Source organism: Cyrtonyx montezumae, unplaced genomic scaffold (genome assembly GCF_038088225.1).
Source record: "Cyrtonyx montezumae isolate F1298 unplaced genomic scaffold, pur_monq_1.0 scaffold_15, whole genome shotgun sequence".
Taxonomy (NCBI): domain Eukaryota; kingdom Metazoa; phylum Chordata; class Aves; order Galliformes; family Odontophoridae; genus Cyrtonyx; species Cyrtonyx montezumae.
This window is the reverse complement of record NW_027071881.1, coordinates 6657132-6678632: the sequence shown is the minus strand read 5'-3', so window position 1 is coordinate 6678632 and position 21501 is coordinate 6657132. Positions and strand designations below refer to the sequence as shown.

Sequence of the window (21501 nt, the reverse complement as noted above, 5' to 3'; positions counted from 1 at the left end):
CGGCAGGCAGCAGCACTCCCTGGCAGCTCTGCTCTCTTGCCTTGAGCTGAGTTTGGGTATTCCTCAACAATGGAAGTTGCAAAACATGTGGCACCACGTATTAAAAAGGGATTAGGAGAGGAGAACCGTAAGGAGCAGCCTGGGGCAGAGCCCCGAGCCCCAGAGCAGTTTTCTGGAGCAGGATTGCAGCTAGTTACAGGCACTGCCAGCCAACCAGAGGATGCCATCCCGGCTCACACACGTCCGCACGCATCCTAGGATGCCCCCGACTGCAAGAGCAACCCTCTGCCCCAACCACACAGCGGGATACAAAACGAGCCCCATCAGGGACAAGCCAGCGGGCTCTGAGCAGCACCCTGTCTGTCCCTGGAGGCACTGAGGAGGGGACGCACACCACCCCTGAGTTTGAGCTGGAGGGTAACACAGCCAGTAGTGTCTTTCATGTTCTAAAGCATTTCTTCTCAGGTTTCTAAGGCTTGGGTTACACCCGAAGAGATTGGCGTTTGTTAATTTACTCCCTTTGGGGCTGGGGCTGTTGAGAGTCATGTGTAACAACAGCCTTATTTGGGGTTTGTTGGTGTACTGTTGCCATAAGGATGCGAGGAGGAGCCGGTGGATAATTCCAGCCCGTGCTGCTGAATCCTCCACACTCTGCCTGACACCAACACCTCAAAGCAGAGCGCTGGCTCCTCGCAGGGCAGTCATGGGGCTCCTGCCTCCCTGAAGGGGATCCTCCCGCCCTGACTCACTGGTGGAAGCTCTGCATTCTGGAATGAAGTTTATGTCCCTCCTAAGCGTAATGAGAAGGTGGATAACGCAACCCATGAAACTCTAGACCTTGGTGGTAATTAAGACACCCACAAGATAATTAAGCCCCATATAAAAATATATATGTAAAAAGTCATTGCGAAAGTAACTCTTATCAGTTTTAAGCTGTTCCCTTCCCGTATCTCTGGCCAAGTTAACACCTTGCTTTTCTAATCTCCCTTCTTTCAGCAAGTCTCAAATCCCATTGCAAAACACAGCACTGCTGCTGCCATCATTTAGTGGCCACAAACCCAATGAACCCGAGCTCACCTGCTGCCCATCACACAGACCCAGGGCAAACCTGGGACAGAACTTTCCCCAGCTCCCATTCGATGCTGTCCTGTGTCACAGCAAACCTGACAGTCTTTTTCCCTTACTCTTGTTTCTAGACTGAAAATACACCCCCAAACTCCACTCTCTCCTTCCTTACATCCTCACTTTAAACTGCCTTCTTCTCATAAAGTGTCACTGCAGAGCAGTGGCCTGAGCTGAGCACAGTGTGCCCTGAGGGTACTCAGCAATACAGGGCATGTCTCTGCTCCCTGCTCTGTCAGCATGCAGTCCAAAGTCTGAACCGGTGTGTTTTATCCTTGTGCAGCCAAAGAAGGACCCGGCAGCAGATAATCGGGCAGGAAGGGGCAGTTATCCTGCTCGAGGATGATTAGGATAAGCTTCACCGAATCACAATGCCTACGGCTGGAAACAATGTGAAGAGCCAGAAAGCTGAAAGGGAAGAAGTGTTATTTTTGGCAGGAGGTCTTTATGGTTGATGCAGGAACTTTCTCCTTAGTTATTCATTGTCTTGTCAAGACTCATAAAACAGCCAGCAGAGCCCAGCAAGTACTTCTCTCCAGTGTTCTGGGAGCTCAGAAATGCGGGAAATAAACATGGCCTTGAACCCATTTTATGGATTCACTTACAGAGCTACCATAAAACATTAAAATTCAGAGCTTATAAATACGGAGGGGAAGTGCTGCACATTTCTTTTCAAAAGCAACCTCTCAGAGACTCTTCCCAAGGTAAGTCAAGGACAGACACAGACAGACAACGGCCTCATGCAGCAGAAATTAAAGACAAAGAAATCCCCTTGAGAAAAGCAACACACTGGCTCAGTGTATTCCCTGCTGACCCCGTCCCAGTGCCACCAAGGGCTCCTGATGGCTGCAGCCAGCACAGCACCACTGCCTCTCTTTGGCAGGCACCAGCTGGGCTCCCCCACCATGGCACAGAGAAGCAGACCCACAGGCTCCCGCCGAGTGCAAGTCCTCATGCTTTGCTTTTTGGCACACGCAGCCACAGGTAAGCACTGGAAAAATGCAGCATCGTTTGTCCAAACTCCATCGTGCTGACAGGTGAAACTGGCTGAGGTTGGGTTCTGCCTGGGGTGATGTGTGATGACAGCACCTGTTTTTATACGCTCTGGAGGACTGAAACCATGAAGGGAAGTTTGTGATGAAGATGCTTCCTATCTTAGAAACTAAAGTCCCACCTGAAAGAAAAGCATTCTGTTGAAGCCTGATGCTCTTATTGTTTCCTCCGAGGTGGAGGCCTGGAGTGACAGCAGGCATCTGTGGGAAGGGTGCAGGTTAGGATGCCTAAACGCCCTCATTCTCCTTCTTCTGCAGGTGTGGAACTGTCTGTAAATAACCACAACGATGACTTCACCCTGATCACATCACCTGGGTCCCGCATCTCCCTGTCCTGCCTAGCACAGAACAACAGCCAAGCTGAGGAGCTGCTCTGGTACCGAGGAGACAACCGGGTGGATCTGAAAGATGGGAATAAAGAGAACATCAGCAACATCTGCATCTCCCCAGTCTCTGAGTCTGACAACGGCGTCGCCTTCACGTGCAGGCTGGTGCGGGACCGGGCCGTGCAGGTCTCAGTGCTCCTGGATGTCCGCTGTGAGTGCTGTGGTGGCCATCAGTGAGGGACAGCTGGGTGGGCTTTGTCCCACCCCATGTGCTCAGCTGAGGGCAGGATGTTTTGCACCCTTGTGCACTGCGTTCACCAGGAAAAAATGTGCTGAGGAGGAGATAGCTCACGTGATAAGTCACTCCCTTCCTACAGTGGTGCTTATGGCCTGTTCTAATGCCTCTTTTACAGGCAGTGGGTGGGCCCTTAAGTAGGATTTTCTGACTACATCCCTGCCTCCACCTAGATTCTTTCTCAAGGATGCAAGTCAGGGCAGGAAAGTCATAGGAGTGACTGTCGTGACTGCCCTGCTGATCCCTGGGGATCACAATGGGGTGTAGGGCAGCGTGGGTCCTCAGGTCACAAAACACAGAACTGTAGGGGATGGAAGGAACCTCATGGGGTTCAGCAGGTTTCCTACAAAGGGTGTTGCACTATTTGAACAGGGGTGCACAACCGATGTGAAAAGGGGACCTACTTACTTATATGGTGACAGCATGGTGAATGACCTGATTAACTGCTTTCACTCTGAACAGTTCCTCCCTCCGCGGGTGAAGATGAGTCCATCCAAATCGAAGAAGGCAAAGATGTCAATCTGATCTGCAATGCCAAGTCCAACCCTCAAGGCCAAACAACCTGGTACAAGAACAATGCCATCCTGACCCTACAAGAGCACTACCAGGTGCACCAGTCCAGTGAGGTCTTCCAACTCTCTATCACAAAAGTACAAGAGTCTGACAACGGGACCTACACGTGCGAGGTGAAATCTTCTTGTGGAGACAGCAGTAAGAATTTCCACCTGATAGTTGAAGGTAACAAAGCTACTACTAAACAAAAGTTGTACAGCCAGCTCTTCATTCGCTTTTATAATGATAGCAATCCACAGTAAGTGGATTAACATCATGGAGAAGTGTAAAGTCTGAACAGAAAGTCATAAATCCCCCACATGAACTTCTGAGAGCAGCAGCAAGGAGCTCTCTGTGCACCTGTGCCCAGCTGCACAGCACCAGAGAAGGCCCTTCCTGCTTTACCTGTTATTCAAAAGTGTTAGGCAAGCATGACCTGAAGCAGACTCATCCCACTTTCTCTCTTCCCATGATGACAGGGCACATCCAAGTGTGCTTTGAAGTACCTTAGGTCTCACTTGAAGCTTCTTATTCCAACCACATTATTCTGTCCTGCTAAAAAGTGCTGCTTAAGGCAAGAGTGCTGAGCTGTCCTCCAGAAATGACAGTGTCTCTGTGGCCAGCAGGGAGCTGGGCTCCCGACCTCTCAGGGACCCATCAGACTCAGGCATCCACTGTCCATCACTGCCATGGGTGTCCTTAAAGCAGGACAATTGGAGGCACAGCTGGACACCCACACTGCCACAGCACCCTGGGATCTGCTTCAGGAACCAGCATTCCAATTCCTCCTTCCACTCACCAAAACAGAAACATCCCTCTCTCCAGCTTTGTGAAACAACCTTTCTGTGTGACTGCACCAATCCATAACATAGTCAACCTCTTCTCCCTCTTCACAGATAAAAAGCCTGCTTTCCCCATGGAGGCCATTATTGCTGCTGCTGTGGTGGTTGCTCTCACTGTGCTTTTTGGAATTGTGGCTCAGAGAGAAAAAATATTTAAGGTACAGGAAGATCCAGTTTCTTAGGAGAAACATAATGCTTCAACATCCTTTTGTTTTCCACCTTTTCTACGCTGCTTGGTAGTGCTGTTTTCTGGTATGAGTCATTGTGTACCATCACTTTAGTTACCAGCAGATGAATCAAACGTTCAATATTTTAAGAGGGCTGAATTACATGCATGCAAGACATCAGTAATAATACCCTGATGGACAGAAAATGCAAAAAGATAACAGGACTCTCTCTTTTACTTTCAGTGCTTCAAAAAATCAAGTGAAACAGCCCTGTAAGTATCTGACTGCTCCATAACACAGCTTCCCAGGACAAGAGTCTGAATGAAATCAGCTCTCTGGCACAAGCAGAGAGTACCCAGCACGCTGGGCAGCCCTGCATGCTCTCTCACACCTGTGGGGCCAAAACGTGGGGATATAACCGTGGTGTGTGAGGGGAAAACACTCCATGTGGGAGGGAAAAACGAACCATGCATCCCCACCTGCTGACAGCTCTCAGGAGCTGAGTGCAGCCACAGGGGATCCAATTCAGCCGCTGGCCTTTTGGTGGTTTATTTGTTTGCTTGCACAGGAATTGAAATCTCATTTGCCCCCTTTTTGCTGCAGGTAAAGACAGTGCACAGCCAGCAAGCGGCAGTGCACCAACCACTGCACGAGGAGACGAGATCAGGCACCGAAACACAACTCCAGGCACGAGCTGACGAGGCCTCTCTGAACACACAAGCATTATTTCACAGCTGCTGGTTGTATCTCAGCACTCAGGGGCAGCCCCACGTCCCCTCTCCCAGCAGCAGGCCCTGCTGCACCATGCCGCCGGGGGGTCGCACCTCACTGCCAATAAACGCACCTCGCTATGCATTAACCCGGCTCTATGGTGTTTAAGGGGCGTCGCGCTGCTCCCCGTTCCCTCAGCGCCTCGGAACGTTCTGGAAAAAGAGGCACGGCGCGGGAAGGAGGCGGAGCCTCGCGCGCCCCCGAGGGCGCGGCGCGCGCAATCCGATGAGGTTTGTCCCTCTCCGCCCGCCGTCCTCCGCCCACCGCCACCCTCGGGGCCGCGCGGCTCGGGTCCCACTTCCGGCTTCCGGTGCCGGGGTTATAAGAGCCGCTTCCGGCGGGGCGCGCGCCACCCGTGCGAGGGGCTCAGCCGTAGTGCGGCGCTCCGCGTTCCGGCAGCATGAACGGGCGCGGTGAGGGGCAGGCATCTGTGTGGGGAGCCCCGTCCGCTGAGGGAGGAGGTGGGCTTATCCTGCTAGTGGGCTTGGGGGGGAGGTTTGCTACCCTCGGGGAGAGGGTGGTCTCCATATTAGCCGCCCCTGGCGGGGCTGTGGGCCCGTGGTCCCCGCGTGTCCCGGTGTGGCGTCCTCGGGTGCTGACGCTGTCTCTCCCCCCCTTGTTTTCCTCCCCCCCCACTTTCGCCGCAGGGCTCAGTACCGAAAAGGCCGCGGCCTTCACCCGGCGGCTGCGTGCCGAGCCGCAGTTCCTGCTGGCTCAGAACGTGGCGACCTGCAACGACCCGCTGGATGTGTGTCTGCAGCGGCAGGTGGTGCAGGACACCGTGCAGGTCTTCCAGCACGCTGTGCCTGCCGAGGGCAAGCCTGTCACCAACCAGAAGAATTCCGGTAGGCGGGGGGCTTTGGTGGTAACTGGGGGGTGTGGTTACCTGCCTGCGGGTGGAGGGGCTCTGTTCGGGGCTGTGCCTAACAGGGTGAGCTCACAGCAGTACTCCAGGAGGAATTCTGATGGCTCTGAGTTCTGACAACAGCTTCTCACAGTTCCTTTGAAGGTCTGGTGTGGAATCCCTGCAGCATCCTTCAGCGTTAACACCTGTCTTCTGGTCTGCAGTGTTTGCCTGCTTTCCACTCTGCAAAGAGTGAGATGGAAATATTGAGAGACCTGCATGCATGGTTCATAGAATTGTTAAGGTTGAAAAAGACCTCTGAAATCAACTAGTCCAACCAGGACTCCTGAACTCCCTGGTTATTCAGTAATCTATGGTGCTGGCCAGGACACTGGTCCAAATACTTTAGGTGGAACAACATCATGAGTTTTGTGTTCAAAGCCCTTATGTAGCTCTGTGTGTATGCACTGTGATTTAATTCTTGTTTTTTGACCTCAGGGAGATGTTGGATCTTTTCCTGCCTCAATGCAATGCGTCTTCCCTTCATGAAGAAGTACAATATTGAAGAGTTTGAATTCAGCCAGTCATATCTCTTTTTCTGGGACAAGGTACAGCAGTATGGGCCACAGACTATGTCAGGAATGCTTATACAAATGAATTGTAGTACTGGGACATGATTTTTTAAACTAAGCTCTCTGAACAATCCAGGTGGAAAACACGTATGAAAAGAACCACCAGAAGTGATTCAAATATGTATTTGAAATTAAAATTGTGTGAAGTGATACTTTCAGCTTGAGAAGGAAGTTGTTGAGATGTTAATGTATTGGAGGAGTAAAAGTCTTTCGAGAGTTCTGAATGTTTCAGAAGTTATTTGTGGCAAGCCCAGTGGGAAGCCTAACTAATTTTCTGTTGCGCTCTCTTTCAGTAGTGCTTGCCACCTACTGATGTGGGAGCTGTTTGCTTTTTTCCCCAAAGGGAAATTGAGAAAACATAGCACTTGTTTGTGCCAGGCTTCATTATATAACTTCTATTTCACATTTCCTGTTTCCCCCGCCCTAGAGCTCTGTACTAACTCGCTTGTAAATACATGGTCTGTACCAGAAATAAGCTTTAGGTTAAGCCCTGGAATAGTGCAGGGAAAATACTCATGTTAGTGGATGAGTGTCTAGTTAGGGCTTCCAAACAGTTGAATACATAGGAATGAGTTCATGCTTATCTCACACTTTGAGATTTGACCTGTCTGTTCATTCTAGGTTGAACGTTGTTACTACTTTCTAAATGCCTTTGTGGAAACTGCTCAGAAAAAGGAGCCCATAGAAGGGAGGCTGGTGCAGTTCCTGCTTTATAACCCCACAAATGATGGAGGCCAGTGGGATATGTTGGTTAACATTATAGGTAAGGGAATTGGTTGCTGGGAGCGTTTTAAATTGTGCACTGATTTGAGAGATGAGTGGAAAAAAAACAATTTTGGATCAGTCCTCAATGTTTGATACTATACTTGATATTACAGTGCAGGATCACGTAGTGGCTGGCACTACAAAATCTTCAAATTGAGGTTTGCTTATATTTTTCACTATAACCCATCTGAAACTAGCTTGAAATGACTGATGTAACTGAGGAGTAATAACTTGGCTCTGAGTGTAAGGCTTGTAAAAGATTTAATATTTTTATTTATGCCTGAAAGTAAGTTGTAGTCTCAGAGCATTCTGCTAATATTTAATGGAAAACATTGCAGGTAAAATGAAGTCTGGAGAGCAGTGTGCAGTCTGCTGGACTTAGTTACTGATTTCCAGCTTTGCTTTTTTTAGTCTTCTAACACACCACATGGAAAAGCAGCTAACCAGTTTCCTAACCACACTTCCTTTCAATTAATAGTCATCCTTCTTTTAGTAACACAGTGAGACAAGGGATATGAACTTCCATAAACATGGTTTTCTTGTTCTGTGTACTTAATCCTCAGAAGTGAGACCTGCAGGAAGGGCTTGCAGGATGCCTTGATGATTGATGTATTTAAGACGTCTTACTCTGACAATTGATAGTAGTTAGAAATTAAGTGTTAGACTTGTCATACTTCTAAACAAGCTTCCACTTAGTGGCTGCCCTTTTCAAAGATCTTCATTGTATAATAGTTAGGCTTAAATCTTTTCTAGGATCTTTATTTTTGCATATTGCTGCTGCTGATAGAAGCTCAAAATCAGCAGGAGTAATTAAATAGCCCAGATTGTGAATTCAGTAATAAGTTTCAGCCCCCTTTTATTTCTGTCCCTCCTTGACATTGTTGCCTTTGTATCTGTGCATACAGTGCTAATGCACAAAAGGTAAAGAAGAGACTCTGTTAAACCAGGGTGTGTCCACGAGGCAGAAATGAAGCTGCTCTGAGTTGCAGCCTGAAGAAAGGTGATGTAAAGATTGGTGAGAGGGAAATTACATGGAATGTGGCAGTGCTGGTCTTAGCAGGGTGCAGTTTAGGGAGCATCATCCTTAGCACTGATTAAGTAGATACGGTGTCTGAATTAGACTAGCATTTGCTTTCATTTGTATGATGATGCAATTGAATGCCTCAATAAAGTAACAAGCCAATAATGTAAGTTTAGAATCACAAAAGAAACTTGCTTCTTTGGAGCCTGGGGGTTACTTTTATCACTTAAACAAGGCAGAGAGAACTTCTGGCTGCTGCTGCTGTGTGCAGAACCTTGAGTGGTGTGATCATTGGTACTGTGATGTAGAAAATAGTTATTGCTGATGTTTTATCAGTGTCGAGGGAGAAAGGGAGACTGGGAAGTCAGTTACTTAAACTTAGATCAAATACATGGAGTGATTCAGAAATACAATTTTTTTTGGAAGATTTTTCAGGAACTTAATTTTCATGTAAACTTTTTTCTATCGAGAAATTGTTTCTTAAGAAGGACCATCTAGCCTGGAGGAGTTTAGTGTCAAATGGAATGAACTGAGCCACTCAGCAGCTCTGTTACAGCAATGATTGCTGACCCACAACTTTCTTTCTTTCTTTTAGAAAAGTATGGTGTTGTTCCCAAGAAGTACTTCCCGGAATCTCATACCACAGAGGCTACTAGAAGGATGAATGAGATCTTGAATCATAAGGTGAAAGTGGTTTATATTTTGCAATTAAAGAAGGGAATTGGATGGGAATCTTAGAAATCAGCTTGTGGAATGGAAGGTTGTGGCTCGTATCCTGAGCTACAGAAGTGAATTAATCTGGGAGGATGGTAGTGTGGGTGGACAGGTAGTTTATGATTCTAGGTAAAATGCAATTGAAGTTTTTTCTACTTTGATTTTTTTCAGTTCATGTGGAATATGATGAGAGAACTGCCATTTGAAATACATAACAAGTGCAAAATCTACTGCAGTGAGCCTAGACATAATGGTGGTGCTAATGTTCTTGTCTGAAGCACTGCAAACCAGCTGGTCTTCAGGGAGCTCCTGTCACTGCTTCTTCACCTTATGGATGATGACAGTAATGGAAGCATGTGCTCTTCTTACTGCAATCCTGTATGCAGTGGGGAAATGCTCCATTATTTTTATCAGCCAAGAGATCAATTATGCATTAGAATTGCAGAATTAGTTTTGCAGTATGGAGGCAGTCTGCTCTGAGTCAGAGGTAGCAATGAGTTTGAATGTTGCAGCACTAGTTATATTACAGAACCAAGCCTTAAGAAAAGGTGATGGCTGTAAGCTTCAAAATAACTGGAGAACAGTCATTGAATTGCAGGTGCTTGTAGTTTTTTTCTGTGCTGCTCTTACTTGTAAATGATTATCTTGATTTTAAAGAGTCAGTACTGAATGAGACCTTCTGGAGTGAATTTCTTAATTTTGAAAAGGTTATGAAGAGTGAAATGGGTGCCTGTAGCAACCAGATAGGAGGTCCTGAAGACTGATTTGGCAGCACCTTTCGTGATCTTAAAATAAAATGACCTTCTCCTTAAACAGATGAGAGAGTACTGTTTGCGACTGAGAAACATGGTGGCAACTGGAACAAATAAAGAAGAACTTTGTGTTGCGATGGACACTATGATAGAAGAGGTAAATACAGTGTGATGAACTCTTCTGAAATGGGGAAGTAGAATGGGAAGAGGTTTCTTGCTCAAATTGATCTGTAGATATCAGCATAAAGCAAAACAAGTACCTTTATTTGCCTGACTGGGATGGTTTGTATGGCAGAACACCTGAAGGTGTTTCTTTTTTGGATTTCCTTGCTACTTACAATGCTTTTTATATTTCCAGACAAATACTATGAATGAATAGTTCCTAGAACTCAGTTCAGAAAGATGTGCACACAACAAAAGCTCCTGCATTTTATATGTTAATGGTGATTAAAGCAATGGCCAGCCAGGCTTTTAGAAATAGTAGCAAGGAGGCAAGTTGAAAATTACATTCTGACAGTTTGCAGTTGAGAATCCTATGGCACTCGTGTTGTTGCAGAAATCCCCCACAAGAGAGCAGGAAAGAACAACAACAGGCACTCCTCTGCATTGTGGAAAAGATGTGAGCTAACCAGGGCTGAGCCCAGCTGTGATCTGCTGCTGGGGGGCAGCAGAGAGAGGAATCACAGTGTCTGCTTTTGGCTGTGTTAATTAACTTGCACGAGTTGACAGGAGTCTGTAGTGCTGGTGTTGGTGTGTCACCCACAAGCACCCTGGCTCTATATCTGCTCACAATGAGTGTGACAGTGGCATTTGTCATTTTTCTTATTCAGCAGTCTTGATTTTTAATCAGCCAGAATTAACTGCAAGTGGTCAAAAACCATAAAACACTCTAAACAAGTGCATACATTAAAAACAAGTCTTTGTTCATTTGTTTCTCAAACACAGTGTAGTATCTGTCCTTAGATGTCTCAAGGAATCAAATCATTTGTGTATGAATTTTTCTGTAGCTTGATAAACATTGAGCTTGCAGAACTATCCCAAGGTAGGTTGTGTGAAGTCATAAGCAGTTTTGCTAATATACTCATATTGATGAACAACTCCATTTAAATCCAATCTTAAGGTTACATTAAAAAAGGCTTGAGTATGTTCCTTGGGTGTCTTATTGAAAGAAAAACACTTCATGAAGTGTGTGTTCTGATGAATGATAATTCTGCCCTTCAGTCGGTTGCAAATCAGCTCTTGGTTCAGAAGTGAATCGTTATGGTATACCCAGTGTGTTGCTCAGATGGCTGTGGAGAGCAGAACAGCAGAGATGGAGCTTCCCAGGGCCACCCTGTTCATCCTCCAGGGCAGTGACATACAGTTCTCTGTAGAATGTATCCTCATTTGCTGAGGGCACTTGCCCTCTGATAAGGGATCCTGGAACTGGGAGAGGCTCATTAACTGGTTATAATTTGTTCTGTAATGAGGCTATGTTTATTTATCTGTAGTTAACACAATACTTCCTCTGGCAGTAGCAGTAGTATTTCACAACTGAAGTGGATTTACTTTCCATAAAGTTGTAGCTGGAACGTGCAACTGCACCAGTGTATTTTAAGAACACCTGACTTGAGAAGTGTGAGACAAATGGCTGTGTTTACATGCATGTGTGTGGCAAAACAGAACTTGTTTTTGCTCTGGGAAGCTTTATTTGCCTATCAAATCTTAGCTCACTTCTGCTGGAAGGCAGCATGAGCTGAGCAGGGCAGTCGTACTGGAACATAAGATTAAATATTCACTCCAGAACTGTATAAACATTCTCCTTATCAAACTAGTGCACAGCAGGCCAGAAGTTGAGATCAGTGCAGTGCATGTGATTGACTTTTTCTTCCTTTGCAGTGCTCCTGTTTGACTCTTTGTTGTCAGCAGTGTCCTTTCCTTGCTCACTCCGTTACTTTTTCATAGCACAGTTCAATACCTCTCTGCCTTATCTCTGTTCTTTTTTGCCAGAGTGATACTAGCCACCTTTCCATTGAGATAAGTGTCCTGTGGGCATTGGTAGAGGAAGCCTTTGAGATCCTGAGGGTTGGCCAGTGGAGGGTGTGGTGGAAAAAAACAACTGAGGGAGGTATTTCCCAGGCATGGCTCCCAGCATTAACTTGAGACTTCTGTCTCCATCACTTTCCTTCCTCTGGCTCAAGTTCTCTTATTGCTCTCCTTTTAGGAATTTCTCTTGATTTTGCTTTTGTGACCTCATCTTCACCACTTGGGGTTATCTGAGGTAGTGTGGGTACATCCACAGCAAACTCCACCTTCCGTGCAGTGTGTATGAAAATAAATACTGATAGTTGTTTAGGGATTAACACTTGCTCCTTAACATATTTGAGAAATGAGTTCCTCCAGTAAAAACATAAGCCCACACCCTTATTTCAACCCGTAATTAATCTATTCACTTGTTTTTCTTAAAGTGCTTGGAGCAAGAGCATCCTTATTTGCATCATGTACACAGCTAAGTAGTGGGTGCTGCTGAGCCTGAGCTTTGCACATGTTTTGCCTTCAATATGAAGTACTTGAAATGTAGAATCCCCCCTTAGTTCCCTCAGGATGCTTTTTTCTCTTTGCATCTTCAGAACACAGTGCTAAAAAGGGCACAAAACCTGTTGTAAGCTGAGATTGTGTGTAGTTTGGCACTGAAAACAACTTAGAGTATACAGGCATGTAGTCAGCTTACATTTACTGCTGTTCAAAGTAAAAAGCAAAAGAGCCCACACAGATGGCTGCAGGAAGAGTAGCTCAGCTCTGGGTAAGGCATTGCCTCAGTCCTACGAGGGTGGAATGTGAAGGCACAGCCCAGGGAAGCTGGCACAAACCACAGCCATTGGATCCTAGTGCAGAAAGTGCAGCTTGGATGTGACTCCCCCTTCTCTTCTTTTAAACTCTGTTGGTTTTTTGTGAGGAGAAGACTTGTGCTAAATACATGGATGAACAGAGGTGAACTAGTTTCAGCTGCAGTAAAACATTTAAACCGGTTTAAATATGATTGAAAGTCCCCATATTGTCTGTGGTAGGTCCTGCTAAATATACTTAGAGACAGCCATGTGGTTGCTGCCTACAAGTCAGCACATCTTACAAGCCCTGTAAGAAAGTACTGTTTTGTAGCCTGGTTTACAGGGAGCCTGCCAGCTTGAAATCTCCACCTTCCTGTGGTAAGAGAAAGTCAACAGAAAGCTGTCAGCTGCAGCCAGGGGATGGGGATCTCCAGTTCAGCTGCATAATCTGTCAGCTTAACCCTGCATAGAGGTGTTGTTCAGTGTATTAAAGTGGATGAAAAAATTATTCTAGGATTTTTGGAAAGGGACAAAGACCCATTGCTGAAATCCAAGTGAATGTTACAGGGGAAAAAGAGATTAGTGTGGGTAACTTGTGTGTGTTGGAAGATCTGATGTGGCAAATCTGACTAACAGGTAGCGCAGAGCATTTAAGCTTTTCTAGAAATAGGTCTCTCCTGCACTGGAAAGATTTCTTGACTCAGAAGCTTCAGAATTACTGAATAAACTGACTATGAGAATGAGACTGGGCAGCGTGCTTGCTTTGGATTTGTCTGTGCATTCCTAGGGTAACCTGGAGTTCACATTCAACTTGTTGGTTCCCTCTGCAGGTGTTCAGAATAGTGAGTACTTGCCTGGGCAGCCCTCCAGAGTCCTTCTGCTGGGAGTTCCGGGATAAGGAGAAGAACTACCACAAATTTGGTCCCATGACACCGGTGCAGTTCTACAACGAGCACGTGAAGCCTTACTTCAACATGGAGGACAAGGTTGGTGATGTGGAACAGCAGTGGTTTGCAAAGGCCTTACTGCAGCTAAACTCCATGCAGCTCATTTTCCCCTGTTGTGAGTGTCCTGTCTGCACTTGTAATGACACCATACAGGACAGTGACAGTTCCCACAGGTCACATCACCTGGTGTTTATTTCCCATCCTCTTGTTGTTGATGTGCTCTCCAGTTAGCTGTGAACATTGCACTTCAGTGATGATTTAATAACATGAAGTGATAGAATCAATCATAAAAAGCCCTAAAATGGCCATTAGAGAACAGGAGTAATGTTCACAGCTCCTGTGCCACAAATGGAGGTGAACTTTGTATAAGTAAAATAAGAAGTAAGCTTTTGTTTCAGCTGGTGGAGCCAGTGTGGACAAAGACAACTGTCTGAAATCTGCCCAGGTTCACTTCCTGAAGATGACACTTGAGTTGCATTTAGTTTATTGCATCTTGGTTCTTGGCAGGTTTGTCTAGTGAATGATCCTCGACCTCAGAACCCATACTGCCAGCTGTACACAGTGGAGTACCTGGGCAACATGGCAGGAGGGAGGAAAACTCTCTATAACAACCAACCTATTGATGTCTTGAAGAAATTGGCTGCAGCATCTATTAAGGATGGCGAGGTTGGTTTGGGCTTTTTTCTTTCAGTGACATGGTGCAACTCTTGCAGTGTAAACTCACTGGAATATGGCCTGGAGGTGACTCTTCTTCTATTTGTAGGCTGTGTGGTTTGGCTGTGATGTTGCAAAGCACTTCTATGGCAAGCTGGGAATCAATGACTTGAATATGTGAGTAGAAAAGCAAAACAATGCCATTGTGGATGCTAAGACATGAACAATGCCTTGTCTGCTTAAAAAATACAATTTGTACATAATTTTGGCTTAGCATATCTAAAAAGAGTATATTTAAGTAACTCAAGCAATAGGAATGTGCTTTTTCCTATGCTTAGCTTAAATCTTAATTGTAGTACACCTTTAAAGGGTTTGGATGTTTTTACCCATTTGAATTGCCTACTGTCTGGAGAGGGAAACTCCTAAAGGCATTGCTCTTCTGCATTTATTCTATGATTAGAAGAACTTGCAGGTCTGTCTGCTGGTTCTGTGTTTTGCTGGTGAGAATCCTCTGTGCATCCTTTTGAATACAGTGTATGTGGCTTTCTGACAGATTTAATCATGAGCTGGTGTTTGGTGTCTCTGTCAAGAACATGAACAAAGCAGAGCGGTTGATCTTTGGGGACTCCTTGATGACCCATGCCATGGTCCTGACAGCTGTCTCGGAGAAGGTAAAGTCTACTCCTGAAATTCTGATGTGTTTGAATGTTTGGGCAGCTTATGTGCTCTGCATCTTGTTCAGTGCATAAACTGTTCTGCTAGAGCTCTGCATGTGTGGCAACACCCTGTGCACAAGTCCTAGGTTGTCTGTTTTCCTTATTAGCTTTCTGTTCACAACTGTAAGTATTTAAGAATAGAAGAATTTTAGATGAGTAAAGGATTTCCTTTTGTACACAAACTCCAGTTGGAGAAGGGGAAAGAAAGTTTGCTTCTATTTCTAACATACCAACCATCTTAGTTGGTTTTAAATACGGATTCTGGTGTACTTTGAGCAGGAAATAAAGTAGGACTAGCAAGCATTTCCCACCTTATCCCATTGTGTGGGTTAGTCTGCACCTGTTACAGGAATAAAATGCTGGAGCAGCCAGTAGGAGGCACATTGCAGCAGTCTTAACCTTCTGCTACTCATTGGAACGTGGCCTCTCTGATCTCTTTGTAATTAGAGGGGGAATAGAGTGTCACAAGTGTCAGAAACTCACTGAGATGAGTCCACAGCTGAGTACTGCCAGGAGCAGATGAAGCACATACACACAAAAAAAGCAAACTGAATATTTATAATGTAGAGTTATCTGTAGTTTTGATGTTTTCCATTATTTCCAGCAGTTGTCATTAGTAAAGTTGCTTTGAAGTGGTCTCTTCCTGTCCAACATGACCTTGGCTTGAGAAGTAACAGCTCGCATGTAACTGTTCAGTTGAGCTCTGGAGTCTGAGGGCTTGACAGGCTGCTGAGTCACAGGAATTTTTCTACTGTGCTCTGCATTCTGAGCTCCTCATACTTCTGTGCATGAATGCATCTTCAAAAATATTTGTGTGATATGTTCCTGGTGTTCAAAACCTATTTATCCACTCCTGGCTCATGCTTGCACATCCCCACTTATTTGGTGCACTTCAGTGGAGGTTATAGTTTACGTTCTGTGTTTCCAAGTTTGTACTTTGCATGCCTAAATGTATAGCTGTGTAAAATATGACCTGATTTCCTTAAGACGTGTTTGGGATTGCTGTGATGGTTGGTATCTATAATGAAATGATCATTTAAATGAAATTACTGTCCTTTGTTTGAAGAATAATCTACTTTGGCTTCATTTCTACTCTGAACATGTTTTCTAATATTAAACTTGAGCTTAATCTAGAGGAGCTTTGGTAAATAGTTGTTAAAATTTGATGTTGCTTTGGATTTACTACTCAATAGAAGGGCTTTGATTGAAGATTTAAAACATATTACAGTTTTACCATGTACAAAATGGATGCAGATTAAAAATACTTTTTGGTAACAACAACAAAGCAGCAAACTTAATATATGTGAATGTTTCTGTACCACTTTGTCCAATAGCTAGATCCATGTGCTTGAGCTTTGCTCTCAGTAATACTGCTCTAAAGCAAGCTATAGGACCTTTCTTGCCCTTGTGCATTCTGACTCCTACTTCAAGCAGGTGATGCATTGTATATTTCAGAAGGCCTCAGTTGCCTTAAATGGTGATAGAGAAGGCTTAAATTCTTTAAGTACCAATTTGAATTTGGCTCCATCTAACTTAATATTTTCTAAATATGTACTACAGTTTGTCCTTGACCACATTTCCTCACACTTGTAAATAAACATACAAATATTCCTGATTTTTTTCAGTCATGAACAATAAACCATGGTCTGAAACTCACTGGTGGCTGTAGACTTCTGGGAGCAGAGCTCTGGTTTGCTGGTGCTGGATGTAGGTGTGGAAGGGTTGGCTGCTGTGAGCTCCCATAGCCCTTTGCTGCTGAATCATCTTGTACTTGTTTTGTTGCAGGATGGGCAAGAAGACTGCTTCGAAAAGTGGCGAGTGGAAAATTCCTGGGGTGAAGATCGTGGTAATAAAGGTAAAGCAATTTATAGTCACAGGAACACAAAGCCTCAACTTAATGTTTGGAAATAGGAAAGTGGATAGGTGAAAGGTTGACTAGTTTGTTATAGTTTCTAAGTCATATATGGGCAGTACTTGGTCACAAGAAAATTGCCAGCTATTATTATTCCAGTTAATAGCAAATAAGAAAAGCAGCTCGACTAATTGCATTTCTAAAGCTGTGCTGAAAACATGACCTGTGGCATCCTTGCAGTGTTCCTCCCTGCTATGACAAGTGCCAGCAACCAAAAAAATCCACATGCAGTTACTGACACCAGGTTTCTGCATGAACTTGCTTTTCTTTGATGGCTGTTTCAGCCTGCCCTGCTGCTCGTTTGGCAGGGGTTGGTAAGCTCTGTAGGACTGCAGCCATCTTGGCCTGGCACGTGGACAGACACTGGGCAGAACATGAGTCACGGCTGAGCAGTGGCTTGGAAATTGCTTCTTGTTGCTCCCCTGCTCAGTGTGGGCATGGCTGGAGGGCTGCTTCTCTGCTGTGGCTGGGTGTAGCTCTGATCTCAGCTGGCCCTGGGTGAGTGGGCTTGAAAACATGAGAACCTTCCTGCTTTGCTCTGCTGAGCTCTGCAGTCAGCCAGCTTGGCCTAAATGACCGGAGCAGAGCTTGTTCTGAAACAACAGAACAGGAAACTCGACAGGGTTTCTTCCCCCTCTTCCTGCCCTGCTTTTTCCATCTTCACCATCCAGTACTAGCTGGTGCAAGAGCATGATATATCCTGCTTCTCTTGCCACATCACTGAGTCAGTCTGCCAGTGAACTTTATCTTATCTGCCTTACTAAGTTACTGGGAGGCTGTGCTTGGATAAGTCCGTGACACATGCTGCCCGGGGGGGCTGAGGAGTCTCCTCTGGAGATATTCAGGACCCACCTGGACACCTACCTGTGTGACCTGGTGTAGGGAGCTGCTTTGGCAGGGGGGTTGGACTCGATGGTCTCTTGAGATCCCTTCCAAGCCCTGCGATTCTGTGATGTTAAGCTTGGCACATCCCAGTTGAGGCCCACTTGGGTGTGGGGGGGGTACGAGGCCCAGCTCCGCTGTTGGACACGATGACAGATAACAGCCTACAACAAAACACCAGAGACTAGGCTTTGTCATTAAATACACAACAGAAAACGAAAACACTTGGTAGGAAGTGAGTGTTTTTCATACAGGGTCCCCTGTGCTTTGCTGCGAGTACAATCTGAGGTGCCAGAGGATCCCTGCTTTCCCTTCCCTTGCATAGCACAGGGCTGGGACAACTGTGACTTGTGTTGCCTGGGAAGAAGTTAGTTGTATGCTCAGCATCTGCAGAGTGGGCAGAGCTGAATTCTTGTGGTGCTGCTAGTCCTGGAGAAAGGAAAGCCCTGGGAACAGCCTAGCAGTGCTTCTCCTAAATTCTAGTAATTACATGTCTATCTGCTGTAAAAAGGTTTCTTGGAATCCAGTCTCTTTTTACTCAAGGAATGAACAAAGCTGCTGACAAACATTGCTTATTGTGTTTGGGTTTTTTTTTAGGTTAAAAAAAATCACTTCCCTGTAAAATATTTCCTTTGTGTGTTCTGTTGGCACTCTGTCAGTGAGACAGGCAAGTTTAATTATTCTTTTTTGTTCTGAAGATACAGTACAGTCTCACCAAGCTTTGAACCCAGCTTATCCCATCGGATGCCTTCACTCAAAGCAAGGGGGAGGTCTTTACAGGGGAACACTAAATCACATTATCACATCCATTTGATAGGGGTCCATTTGTTTATTTTGGCGTGAGAAGTGCTTTCCTGTGGTACATCTCCAGCCAGAAGTCATCTTCCTTTTGACTTCATCTCTTGTACTGACAGCATACTTCCGCAGGGAGACGTTTTGCAGATTTATCTGTTTGTGTGCATCCATAGTTATGGCAGGCTCTGTGAACTTGTACCTGAACTTCCCTGCAGGAAGGACGAGCATAACGTGGCTCATACGAGTTCTTCAGGAGCTTTGTTTCCCTTTCAGGTGTCTTACTGCTAGGTTATGCTAGAAGTCTCAGACCATGCATCCTCAGCTGACCTCTTCCTTATCCACCAGCTTGTTGCTTCTGCAGTGCTGCACTTTTTCCTTTGGAAAATTAAGTTAGAGAAACGTGGACCAACTTCACACGAAGCACAGCTTCCTCCCGTAGCCAGGTGTTCTGTTCTGTTGCAGCAAGAGGATGCTGCCTGCAAAGTATGAGTCTCCTTTTAATGAAGAAATTGATAATGGCTTTCATTGTGACACCGAGCACAGCCCTGCTCCGAGGGTGCCCTTACTTATTTGCATGTTCTGAAGTTCTGTTTGACGTTTCCTTCTTGTTCAGACACTGTGATCCTAATCAGTGCTGTCAAGCTTTGAGATGCAGGATGTCAGAACAGAGTTCATTATCCTCTCAGGGTGCAATTACTTGTTGGCTCTTGGGAGTGAGAGGTTTTTGTGTGTCCCAAGAACTCATATCCTGAAGAGAGAATAATCAAAGCAGCTCCTTTTGGCAGTGTTTCCAAAATGGCTTCTAGCTCGGATTACAGTTGATAGGGTTTTTAATTTATGGGAATTATCTGATCTCTTGCTTTAGAAACAAGATGGTGTAGATAGATGCATTTATTGTCCATATTCTTTGGACGTTTTCTTGTTTCATTTGATTGTGTGATGATACTGTATAAGGATGTGAGAAACTTTATTACATAAAGCCTTCTCATCTGTCTTCTGAATGCTTTCTTTCTCACTGCCACTATTTTCGGTTCCCTTTGAATAGTTTTTCCGATGATAGCTTTGTGTTAGAGCCTGTGGTATTACAGATCTGACTTTTTTCCCCTCAGTTCAAAGACTGTTTACTGAAATTCTCAGTGAGAATTACATTAAGAAGGAAAATTGAGATTTGGTTCAGCAAAGCTGATTTAGATGCCTTTGTATTTGAGGAAGGCAGAGAGCTTCCTTCTCAGATAAACCAGCAAAGTTTGGCCTAAGCAAGAGATGATTTGGTTATTCATCTGGACAATTTCCCTGTTAGCAACATCTCAAAGACTTCTAAAGACAGAGAGCCAGAGAACCTTACTCTCAGTGCTCCCAATTCACTCAGGCATTCCCAATGCTTATTTTAACAGCTGAATTAAAACACATTCTTCTGGGCCTTGTTTTCCCTAGCAGGTTTCCTGGTGAGTCTTTCCCTCCACGTGGAATACATCTGCTCAGCCTACGTGTTATTTTTTTCCCCCTTTATCCTGAGAGGTAGAGAAGTGTGAGCGGGCCCTGCCTGTAAGGGGCTGTTTGTAGGGTGAAACCTGTGTGACTGCTTCACTGTGTTGGTGATGGTTCTCTGTTGTAACAAGCTCTTTTCATTGCCAGGTTACCTGATCATGACTGATGACTGGTTCTCTGAGTACGTGTATGAAGTTGTGGTGGACAAGAAGTATGTGCCAGAAGACGTCTTGGCAGTGATGGAGCAAGAACCCATTGTTTTGCCAGCATGGGACCCTATGGGGGCTTTAGCCAAGTGAACTACAGAATATTTGCCTCTTAATGGTCAACCAGATTAGATGCAATAGAGAATCCCAGTGGTTGGAAGCCATAGCCAAATGATAATGTGACCGAGCACTCGGCATGGTCCACGTTCTTGAAATGTAAGTTAAGGATCTTTGGGAAATAGCGCTTTACTGACTTGGCTGAATCAAAGCTCTCAGACAGGCTACTCTGCAAAAAAGGGAGAAGGAAAAGAACCTCACAATGAAATATATTACAAGTGCTGTCAATGGTGGTTTGGTTTCAAATCTATTTCAAATTAAGAAACGGTCAGCATAGCAATTGAAGTAGAACCATTTTGACTGGTGTTTTCTCTAGATTTGATGACCATAAAAGGCCATTCTGTAGTATTAACAGCTAGGTGTTAGAGCAAACATGTTAAGATACTGATAAATTAACCATCTGTGGTCTATCTTATACCATAAAAGGATGCCCAAGGTATTTTATACACTTTCCTTTTTAATTCTCTTAAAGGAAGAAGTTTTCAAGGGTATATATTGTTGAAGCTGTGGAACCTTAGAGGAGGTTTACCTTACTTACCCTTAGGAAACTTATCTTCCAGCAGCATTGGGGAAAAATAACCTGAGGTTTCCAGTTTCACTTGTTTTTAATTCTTCAGTTACCAAGCTAGGGTCGGACAGCCCCTCTCAAGGCCCATCATGTCTGTGTGCACAGGAGCGCTATTTTTCAGCTACATTAGCAACAGCAACCATAAATGTTCACAGGTGGAGTTAGTGTCATGCTCAACAGGAAAACAAATTACATTAATTGCTGCATTTTATTTGGATGTTTTCAAAAACAAGATGGTGCTATGAAGCTTTTGAATAAACAGTTTCTTAAGTGACCGGTACAGCTCTGGTTTCTTTTTTGAGCCCTGCTGAATTGGGAAAATCACAGCTAAATGTAAGTGCCCTGAGGACAGGAAACGTGCTGCTTTGTGTTGATGAAGGAGATGCAGTTGCTTTTCTTACTGAACCAATAAACACCGCCTCACGTGCTGTGGGAGCTCGAATAGTTTGGTGATGAGCACAGTTCTCATCCTTTGATTGAAATGGTGGACTTTGTCTTTATGTAATCTGATAGTTGTTCTGTTGTGAGTTGGGTTTTGCCACAAGCAAATAAGA

At 45.0% G+C, this 21501-nt stretch overlaps 2 protein-coding genes across 2 annotated transcripts; both read left to right on the top strand.

The window, feature by feature from the left end:
- Positions 1-1458: 1458 nt before the first annotated feature.
- Positions 1459-4632, top strand: TMIGD1 (transmembrane and immunoglobulin domain containing 1). Its single transcript, XM_065732196.1, has 6 exons — positions 1459-1826; positions 2006-2106; positions 2433-2711; positions 3258-3533; positions 4244-4347; positions 4600-4632. Exons 2-6 carry the CDS (start codon positions 2028-2030, stop codon positions 4630-4632), a joined length of 771 nt encoding a protein of 256 aa, XP_065588268.1. The 5' UTR covers positions 1459-1826; positions 2006-2027.
- Positions 4633-5487: 855 nt separating this feature from the next.
- On the top strand, positions 5488-21179 carry BLMH (bleomycin hydrolase). The gene is made up of 12 exons (XM_065731963.1): positions 5488-5540; positions 5775-5972; positions 6470-6579; positions 7225-7366; positions 8985-9073; positions 9920-10012; positions 13493-13648; positions 14117-14275; positions 14373-14440; positions 14817-14934; positions 16765-16834; positions 20204-21179. The coding sequence occupies exons 1-12, from the start codon at positions 5528-5530 to the stop codon at positions 20353-20355; spliced, it is 1368 nt and encodes a 455-aa protein (XP_065588035.1). The 5' UTR covers positions 5488-5527; the 3' UTR covers positions 20356-21179.
- The last annotated feature ends 322 nt before the right edge of the window (positions 21180-21501 follow it).